Raw genomic sequence first — 10,862 nt, forward strand, 5'->3', positions numbered from 1 at the left:
TGGGCTGGTGGTCCTGGGTTCTATAAAAAGGTAGGCTGGGCAAGCCATGGGAAGCAAGCCAGTAAGCAGCACCCTTCCATGGCATATGCATCAGCTCCTGCCTCTGGGATCCTGCCCTGTTTGAGTTCCTGTTCTGACTTCCTTCAGTGATGAACAGCAATGCTGAAATGTAAACCAAATTAACCCTTTCCTTTCCAACTTGCTTTTTTGTCATGGTACTTCATCCCACCAATAGAAACTCTAAGACAATGTACATTCCTATGTGTATTTGGGTAAACGTGTACATGTTTGTGTGAAATACAGGTGTTCATAACTGTGTTCTATTCATGTCAAGGTCAGGACAACCTTAGATGTTTCTCAGGCACTGTCTACCTTTTTGTGAGACAGTGTCTCTGACTAGCCTTGAACTTGTCTAGAAGTCTGGGATGGCTCCCTTGTGGGCCCTAGAGATATACCTCCATCCATCTCTCCCAACACTGGGATTACAAGCATGTGCTACTGCTTGATTTTTTTTTTAAATTGCAGGTTCTGGGTATTTAATTCAGGCTGTCATGCTTCTGAGTAAGCACCTTGCCAAAGAGCTTTATGCTCATCCCCATCTGAAGTCATACAAACATTTGTAGGCCCATATTGATAGCAGCAATATTCACTGCCAAAAGTTAGAAACTCAAATGTCCATCAACATGACTAAATAAACACAATGTCATGTCAGAACAGCAGAATATAGGTGTTATTCAGCTATCAAAGAATGGGATTGCCTTATATTGCTTGGTTCAAACCCAGCAACTTGGATGTGCTAGACAAGCCCTCTGCCACTGGTCCACATTCCTGGACCCTGAAATTTGATCCTTGCTACAAGGATGGACTTTGAAAACAAAGTAAAAAGTGCTGGATATAGAGGGATAAATTGTATCATCATACTGGCATAAAGTAGGTAAAACAGATTCAGAGATGGAAGGAGAATGAGGTCATTTTGTGGGTAAGAGGCAGAGTAGACATCCCTGGTTAATAGGTAAGTCTTGAACTTGCTAAGAGTCTGGGGTGTGGATGGTGGTGGTGACAGCATACCATTATATATACAATGCCAATGAATGATATGCTTACACGTAGTGTTTAACATGGTAATTTACATCACACATATCTTAACATAAGCACACAAAAAGGCCATTATTTTATTAGAAAGGTCCTTAGGTATCAGTGGGAAAAAAAATCTTTTTGTTGTTGTTGTTTTGTTTTGTTTTTTGAGTCAGTTTCTCTGTGAAACAGCTCTGGCTATTCTGGAACTCACTATGTAGACCAGGCTGGCCTCAAACTCACAGAGACCTGCCTCTACCTCTCAAATTCCAAGATTAAAGGCATGCACCACCACTAAAAGTCTTCTTAGGTATTAGCTTCTGACAAATACAAAATTTGTAAAATCTCATTTTTGCTTGAAAACTCAAGTTTTATCATTGAAAATACCCAGTAATTTTTCTTGATGTTAAAGATCCAGTCAAGGCACCATCTCACAAATAATGAACCTGGAGAATGTAATCATCAGTCACTCTAATTCAGACAGTGCTGTGGTAGGTAAGATAGCTCACAAATAAAGATTTTTTAAAAAACAGTACTCCATGTGAAAGCTGCCTGTTTTACCTCACAACTTAATCACATGCGTGCATCTGTTTTTTAGTAGACTGTGGAAGCATTATGTTTTTGTCACCTATCTTTAAATTGTGGTAAACACACACACACACACACACACACACACACACACACACACACACACACACACACACCAGAAAGTTTAACTGTGCATGTGTGTAGGTATGTGCCCCCGTGCATGCAGGTGTACAAGGCAGAGGTCAATATTGTCTGTCACTCCCCACCTTTCCTGTTTGAGATGTCTTTCACAGAACCTGGAGCTCTCTATTTGGGCTATATTGTCTGGTCAGTGAGCAGCCAGGATTTGTTGGGGTTGTAGATTATGTACATCTCTTCCTGCCTTTTCTCCATCTCCATCCTGCTTTAAGTGTGCAGTTGAAGGTTTTCAGAACATCTCCCCCGTAAAAATCTGAGGCTTCCATGTTTCTGTCACTCTGTAGCTGTGATGTCATAGTTACTTTTTCCACTTCATTCAAAAGTGAAGCTACTTTTGATTCTCATTGCAAGCACACAGTGGGGAAGAATATTGTTAGTAATAAGCCTCAACTACAGCCCCAGCTTGTGTCAACACACCATGACTTTTATACTGTAGGGTAGACTCCAACACTAGAAAGAGCAGAGAGTGTCTTAGTGTTGTATGCAAACAGCCTGGGTTTGCTGGCTTTGGGAAGGTTCTCCTGTACCCTCCAGGGCCAGCCTGCACTTTGAGAACTGCTCATGTGGACTGCCGTCTTAGGAGAATCTTGGTGGCAACATAGAGGAAGAAAAGTGAACCTGGGGGAAGAAGAAGACCTAAACTCGAACAGTGAGTTCATAGGAAAGAAAGACCAAGGTGTTAGGGACTTCCGAGGGGACTAATTTAGACACATGCAAGTGTGACTTTGAGAAGGTGAGATTATTAGTTTCTCCCTGTCAGGTTTTATCTTTCATTCCATCCTTCATTTTAATCTAGTTAAGTTGAGGTTTTCTCTGGTACTATAACGTTGACAACAACAACAACAACAACAACAAAAGCTAATCTCAAATAAATTAACAATCTGGAAGAGTAAATGCACTGTTCAATTTTCTTTTTAGAGTTTTAGTGAATTTGTGACATTGTCCTGAGTGATGCTGTATTGGACCTGTATAGTATATCTTCTGTCGATGTGTGCATCAATAGTTAAGGATGGCTTTCCACTGCTCAGGCAGGCAGTAATGAAATAAGAAGCACACATTGCTTTATGTTTGGGAGCTTTCCTTTTCTTCTTTCTATGGGTGTACATGCGCACATGTACACATATATGCACATATACCTGTGTGGCTATGTGTGCCCAGACACAGAGAGGATGGAAGTTGATGTCGGGAATATCCCTCAGTTACTCTCTACCTTACTCATTGAGTCAAACCCAGAATCATTGATATGGCTGATATTGCTAGGCAGCTCGCTCCAGGGATCTCCTGTCTCCACCTTCTGAATCTGGAAGTGCAGGGAGCTGCCGTGTCCACTCAGCATTCACATGAGTTCTGGTGATGAGAAGCCAGTCTTCTTGTTTGGGGAGAACCACTGATACTTTTTCCTCTCCTCAAACAGCAGCTCAAATGCTTCACCTTCGGAAGGTGCACCACTTGCAGGAAGCTGCAGCTGCACTCCTCACTCATTCCCAAAGTTCCAGCATCCATCTCATGAACTGCTGAAGGAGAATGGCTTTACCCAACAAGTGTACCACAAGTATCGTCGAAGGTGTTTAAGTGGTAAGATGCAGGTCCTTTGCCTAGCTGTGTTGACATCATAGGGAAACTCAGTCTAAATGGCAAGTGTCTGCCCTTTGTCTAGCATATTGATGTTAGAGGAGAGTCTAAAACTTGATGTCACTTCAGATCTTGCTAAGATAGCCTTTTATTTTATGTACTTATAAATAGATACCTTTAGTTTATATTTTCCTGTGTTTTTTACAGCTTAAACACATAAGTAAGTCAATTTAGTACATTCTTGTACTGTTGACAAGTATTTATAACTTGAACAGTGTGTCATAGGTTTACTGTTGGTCCTCTAGTTAGGAGCATCTCAATTACTGTTTCAGAGTTGGATTTTGTTTGGTATTTTCATTTTTGAGGTATTATCTCTTTCCAGAGAGAAAACGCTTGGGAATTGGACAGTCACAGGAAATGAACACCCTCTTTCGTTTCTGGTCCTTCTTCCTCAGAGACCACTTCAATAGGAAAATGTATGAGGAATTTAGACAACTTGCTTGGGAAGATGCAAAAGAGAATTACAGGTCAAACGTTTCCTAATGCTTTTTCTAATATTCTTTTAAAAAACACAATTTCAAGTAGTCTGATTTTGAAAATAATCACAACGTAACTGGAATGAGGACTATATTTGTTTTCTATTGCTACACAGTAAACAACCTCTAAACTTAGATGAAAACAGTCAGTTGTTAACTCCTAAGAGCAGGACTATGGGACGCATCTAGCCAGGTAGCTCCAACCCAAGGTTCCTCATAGGGCTTTGCTCAGGATAGTTCCAGGGCTGGCATCTCTACCGGTCCTTCTTGGGCTCCTTCCCTTGGCTGCTGGCCAGGGTATCATTTTCTAGCCACAAGGGCCTCACATAAAATATTTTCAGTGTAGCTCCTCACAGAGCAGTGACCTAAGAAAGAAGGGCAGCTTTCAAGGCAGATGCCTTAGTCCTTGCCCAGGGTCTCTAGTTAGAAGAAGAGACAAGGAAATGCTTTTCTGATATGTAACGTGAGTTCACAGCTCTCTTGTCAACAGATCTGCTGTGAGTATACTTTATAACTGTCAGGGGCCAGCTAATTAAGCTTATGCCATTATAGTTGAAGAGATCAAAATTGTGGACCTTTCCAGACAAAAGATTATATTCAAGAAACAAGCATACAATTTAAACTTTGCTTTGAGAAAAATCTAAACCATTTCCAATGTCACTGAATCTTTTGACCGGTTCTTAGGAAATAACACTGCCCTGCACTAATTAGCATGTCCATTAAAATCTGTGCACTATCCAAGAACTTAGGAAGCTGAGGCACAAGGCTGGCAAGTTCAGGGCCAGCTAAAACTACACTGTGAGTTGTGGGGGAGCCTTGAGTAATGAGTGAGACACTGTTTCAGAAAAAAAAAAAAAAAGAAAGAAATACTACTGAAATTACCTCTCATTGAGGTTTGTGCCGTGTTTGCTTGTATAAAATATCACTGTGAAGTACCTGCAGGATTCTAGCAAAGCCACAATTTTATACCATTTTCTTCCTTTCCATAGGTATGGGTTAGAATGTCTTTTCAGGTTTTATAGTTATGGACTGGAAAAAAAATTCAGACAAGAAATTTTTAAGGATTTTCAAGAAGAAACAAAAAAAGACTACGAATCTGGTAAAAATAAACACTGTCTTTGGAAACTGTAGACTTGAACTGTCAATAACTAGAAAGGAAGGCTGACAAGATGCCTCAGTGGGTAAAGGCATTGCTGTCAAACCTGTGACCCCACAGTGAAAGGAAGGAATCTGCTCTAAAAAGCAACTTGGCCTGCACCCACTTGCACATGTGTGTGTGTGTGTGTGTGTGTGTGTGTGTGTGTGTGTGTGTGTGTGTGAGCACACAGACAAACACAGATGTAGCTTCAGTAAAGAAGAAAGAACTTGTAGAATTTACCTTCAGAATGTATAATTTAAGATCCTGCCCACTATTACAGTTCTTGATGAAGGTGGGACACCGTGTGGTGAGAAGGCTCCTCCTGAGAGGCTTTTTGTTTGTTTGGTTGGTTGTTTGGTTGGTTGGTTGGTTTTCAGTTTGGGTTTTGGTTTTTTGAAATAGGGTTTCTCTGTGTAGCAGCTCTGGCTGTCCTGGAACTCACTCTGTAGACCAGGCTGGACTTGAACTCACAGAGATCTGCCTGCCTCTGCCTCCTGAGTGCCGGGGTTAAAAGTGTGGGCAACCACACTTGGCCTGTGAGGTGCTTTTACCTTATAGAGGTATATGTCAACATTAACTTCTTGATAAACATGGCTGCTCACTAGTGTTCCATCTCATGAGCATAATTAGGTGTGCTCTGGTCCAGATACCTAGGTCTGGGTCCCCTTCCCTTGCTCAGTAGCCATATGACTTAGGTCAGTTCCTCCACCTTGCTAGCTCCGTGTTCCCATCCGTAATGTAGACAAGAGGAACCATCTCACCAGGCCAGTTATGTGTGTTTCAGATTATTTTGATCTGTGATAAAAACTTAAATAATACCTGTTATATAGCAAATGATCAGTGAATATTAGCTGCCACCATTGCTAATTTATTGTGTGTCTTATTGGGCTGCAGATGGTTTACTACTGGTGGGATCATATACATGATAGATTTGTTAGTTCCATATAACATATTCTTTTGTTTTTAAGGCCATCTATATGGACTGGAAAAATTTTGGGCCTATTTGAAATATTCTCAATCTAAAACACAGTCTGTCGACCCAAAACTTCAGGAATACCTCTGTAGTTTTAAGAAGTTAGAAGACTTCCGTGTTGATGTAAGTTTTAATTTCCTTCCCTTATTTTTTTTTATCACCTGTATAACTTTATAACTTAACCAATTTTTATAATGTTAATCTTAAATTTTTTTGGTTTTTAATTTTGAAATTTTAACTTTCTGCTTTTGACATCAAACTTTGAAAGCAGGTACAAAAATAGATAAGAAAATTACCATTATTTTCTTCATTTAGATTTCCCAGGATAGATCAGTTGGTAAAGTACTTGTTAGACCTGCATCAGTTATCCCCAGCATCCATGTGAAAGCTGAGTACAGTGGAGTGTGCATCTGTAACTCTGACACTGAGGAGAGGGTGTGTGAGCAGTGGCCAGCCAGCCTATCCAAATTCATGAGTTCCAGGACTAGTGAGAGACCCTGTCTCCAAAGACAGGTGGAGAGTGACAGAGGAAGATGTCCAACATCAACTTCTGGTCTCCACATGCACATATACACAGACACAAGCACACTTAATGAACACACACCCAGAGTTCCCAATGTGAACATCTTATATAAATGGTACAGTTGTCAGTGCATTTGAATTTGGATAAGCATCCACACTTCAATGGCTTCTAGACTAAGGATATGCCACTGTTTTTTCTAATGTGAAACCTTTTCACTTAATTTTGTCTGGTTTATCTTTAAATTGTTTTCTATGCTAAAGATTGGACTGAGGGCCTAGTATATGCTGAACAAGAGTTCACCACTGAGCTGTATCCTCACCCAAACTTTTTACCCTTTCTTTCAAAGATTATTTTATTTGAGCATGTGTGTATGTATCTATGGAGACAACTCACAGAATCCAGGAGAGGGCTTTGGATCTACTGGAGCCAGAGTTACAAGAGGGTGTGGTACACCTGATGATATCACTGTTGGGAATCTCAACTCTGGTCCTCTGCCAGAACAGCCAGCCCCAACTTTATATCTTTTTTGGGGGGCTGCGGTGGGAGGCGGTGCTCCATATAGGGATTCCTTGAGTAGCACTGGCTGTCCTAGAACTAGTCTGTCAACCAGACTGGCCTTGAACTCAAGAGACCCATCTGCCTCTGCCTCCTGAGTGCTGGGACTAAAGGGATGGGCCATTACTGCCTGGCAGCAACTTTCTACTTTTTACTGTGCTTTTATCCATATAATTTTTTAGAGTGTGTGCTGATATGCATTTAGAGTTTCTTCATAATAAAGTTAGTGTAAGGGCTGAGCCCACTGTGTGTGAGTAGTTCTGGATTGGGTAGATCCCTGGCAAATTAATGCAAGACTGTTAACTGGTAGGTACTTTTAGTTGGTTTGATTTCAAGTGTAAAAGAAAAAGGTTAAACCAAGAAAATAACTTGAAAGGAAGAAAGGAGGGCTGAAAGTAGGAAAGGTATCATTCCTGCCTCAATGTAAGCCACAAATGTGGACCCTCAGTTCTAAGTACAACAGAGAGCCGAAGATGACTGTTTTTATTTGTTTTTAAGATTCAAAAATATTAGTCTAATGGTATATATACAGTTGGACCGATGCTGTATAACTGAAAAAGACCCCAGTGCACTTGTTTTAAATACAGAGTACCCTCCCCCATCATGCTTACAGTCTAAATGGGTTTGAAGGTGTTTAATTTAGTATCTTTCATAATACTATCTAGTCCCTCCAGCATGGGAATCCTGGGTGAAATGTCAAACTGGCTTGAGGCTGTTTGGCTTGGCACCTATCTCCCCGTTCTGCTTCTATTCAGCTGTTAAACATTAGACACTGGAGAAGCCCAGAATAGGGAGCTCAGTGGAAAGGAAGGGGCTAGAATTGCAGCATATCCAAGCGTCTTCTTGCAAAGAGGGAACCCCCTCTGTGCTTATTCCCCAAATGTGAGTCAAGTTTATGTTGACTGAACAAGCTAATCCCAGTCTGCCAAGGAAATGCAAACTTAACACTGTGAGTTGCTCAAAGCACCACTATGAATCCCCTGCTTGGAAAGTCTGGCCTTAGACACTGAGGGGAGTAGTAAAGGTGTCTTTTCATGCTTTGCAGCCCTCCATTAGTGAGGAATTTGGAAGAAAAGGACATTCATCTACTAATGGGGAGAAGAGTAATCATCATAGACTTCCATCTCACTCCTCCACACCACCAAGTGCTGCTCAGCCTGCATCTACCAGTGAACTGCAGGAGAAAGCCACAGGCGCCCAGTGACAACTCACACCAGGACTATACTGCCTTGGCCCCTGTGGGTGAAGGACCAGGGAAGTAGATGACCACAGGAAAGTGTGTCCTTGAAATCAGCATTAGCATCTTCTCATGTTTAATTGTGATAATCAGAAAACAAAAAGGAAGAAAAATGGTTGTCTATTTTTCTAGCAAGATAAATTCCACACGTTTACCCTGATTCCACAATCAAGGTCTGGTTGACCTTAGGAGATCCTGTAGTAATGCTCTTTGGCCTCAGGTTTTCTTGAAGGCCATTGTTTACAAGAACAAAATTCCTTTAATACATTTAAACACACCCACACAAGGAATACCTGACATTTCTGCTCATCCTTCTTACAGAAGATACAGTATGTTGTATTCATCTCTTCTATAGAACTCTTAAAGAGTCAAATGGTCCCATTGTCTGTCCATATCTGAACATGTCAAAAGCAATGAAGGATTATGTATATAGGTTTTAAGTTCAGAAATGGATATGAAAGATACATTTTTTCTTGTATATACATAGTTTGAAGGAATTTTTTTCTTTGTTTTTATTTTTATTTTTTTCCAAAACAATACACAACAGACTATAGTTGTTGTGAAGCCTGTGGGCTTCAAATGTTGCTGATTTCACAGTGCTATGTTGATATGGAGCTTTCTGAATTGGCACAAGTTGGGTATATAGATTCAGACAGATTAACTTTTGTGATTCTACAAAAACTTGCACATGTGATGGAAAACAGTTGGGTTCTGCTGGAATATTTATGTAAATAAATTAATTAATGTGTCTGTTGTTTATGTTTGTAAGTTGGTGTGTCAAAGCAATTGTATTATCATCACCTAACAGAAGCATTTCGTATTTTCTTTTTGTTTCTTTTAATTTTGTCTTATGCTCATAACTGTTTTCAAGAGTTGAAACAAATTGATTTCTAATACTTAGTGCTATTACAACTGATGTAAATAATAGTTTTATTTGTGAAATTTAGAAAATAAATTATTTTGAATGATTTGAATTGACTTTTAAAATTTATTTATGCCATATTTACAAAGCTATAGTATGGAATTCTACTAGCATCAATTGTCATTATGGTTTTTTTGGGTTTTTTTATTAAGAAATTTTCTATTCATTTTACATATCAACCACAGATCCCCTCCCCTCCCTCCTCCCACCCCCCAGTCTTCCCCCCCATCCCAATCCCCATTCCCACCTCCTCAAAGGCAAGGCTTCCCATGGGGAGTCAGCAGAGCCTAATATACTCAGATGAGGCAGGTCCAAGCACCTCCCCCTGGACCAAGGCTGTGTAATGTGTCCCAACATAGGCAGTGGGCTCCAAAAAGCCAGTTCATATACCATGGATGGATCCTGATTCTACTGCCAGGGGACGCCTTGAGCAGATCAAGCTACGTAACTGTCTTGCCTATCCGGAGGGCCTAGTCCAATCCCATGGAGACTCTTCAGCTATTGGTCCACAGTTTGTGACTTCCCACTAGTTTGATTTGGTTGTCTCTATAGGTTTCCTCATCATGATCTTGAGGCCACTTGCTCATAGAATCCCTCTTCTCTCTTTTTGACTGCACTCCTGGAGCTCAGCCTGGTGCTTGGCTGTGGATTTCTGCATCTGCTTCCATCAGTTACTGGGTGAAGGTTCTATGATGACAGGGTATTCACTAATCTGATTACCAGGGTAGGCTAGTTCAGGCACCCTCTCTACTGTAGCTAGTAGTCTAACCTGGGGTTATCCTTGTGGATTCCTGGGAACTTTCTTAGCACCCAGTTTCTCCCTATCCCCATGCTGTCTCCCTCTATCATGGCATGTCTTTCATTGCTCTCTCACTGTCCCTGTTCCAGCTCAACCATCCTGTTCTCTTATGTTCTCATTCCCTATCCCCTACCTTCCATTGCCTCCCTCATCCATAGTCTACTCATGGAGATCACATCCATTTCACCTTCCCAGGGTGATCCAGGCATCCCTCTTAGGATCCTCCTTGTTAGCTAGCCTCTCTGGAGCTGTGGGTTGTAGTCTGGTTATCCTTTGCCTTTCATCTAGTATACACTTATGCGTGAGTACATACCATGTTTGTCCTTCTGAGTCTGGGTTACCTCACTCAGGATGATATTTTCTAGTTCCATCCATTTGCCTGCAAATTTCATGATGTCATTGTATTTTTACTGCTGAGTAGTAGTACTCCATTGTGTTTATGTACCACATTTTCTTTATCCATTCTTCAGTTGAAGGGCATATAGGTTGTTTCTAGGTTCTGGATATTACAAATAATGCTGCTATGGACGTAGTTGAGCATGTGTCCTTGTGGTATGATTGAGCATTCCTTGGGTATATGCTCAAGAGTATTATATCTGGGTCTTGAGGTAGATTGAGTCCCAATTTTCTGAGAAGTTGCCATATGGATTTCCAAATTGGCTGTACAAGTTTGCACTCCCATCAACAGTGGGTGAATGTTCCCCTCGCTCCACATCCTCTCCCACAAAAGCTGTTATCAGTATTTTTGATCTTAGCCATTCTGACAAGTGTAAGATGGCATCTCAGAGTCATTTTGATTTGCATTTC

The 10,862-nt window shown here is 40.9% G+C and overlaps 1 protein-coding gene across 1 annotated transcript in view; it reads left to right on the top strand.

Moving 5' to 3' along the window:
• The window catches only part of Larp1b (La ribonucleoprotein 1B), a 103,427-nt gene extending 94,336 nt beyond the window's left edge, over window positions 1-9,091 (top strand). Inside the window, 5 exon segments of the mRNA XM_036190240.1 lie at window positions 3,215-3,375; window positions 3,755-3,899; window positions 4,898-5,007; window positions 6,015-6,142; window positions 8,143-9,091. Coding sequence (XP_036046133.1) covers window positions 3,215-3,375; window positions 3,755-3,899; window positions 4,898-5,007; window positions 6,015-6,142; window positions 8,143-8,301 — 703 coding nt within the window. The 3' untranslated portion in view covers window positions 8,302-9,091.
• The last annotated feature ends 1,771 nt before the right edge of the window (window positions 9,092-10,862 follow it).

Source organism: Onychomys torridus, chromosome 6 (assembly GCF_903995425.1).
Source record: "Onychomys torridus chromosome 6, mOncTor1.1, whole genome shotgun sequence".
Lineage (NCBI taxonomy): Eukaryota > Metazoa > Chordata > Mammalia > Rodentia > Cricetidae > Onychomys > Onychomys torridus.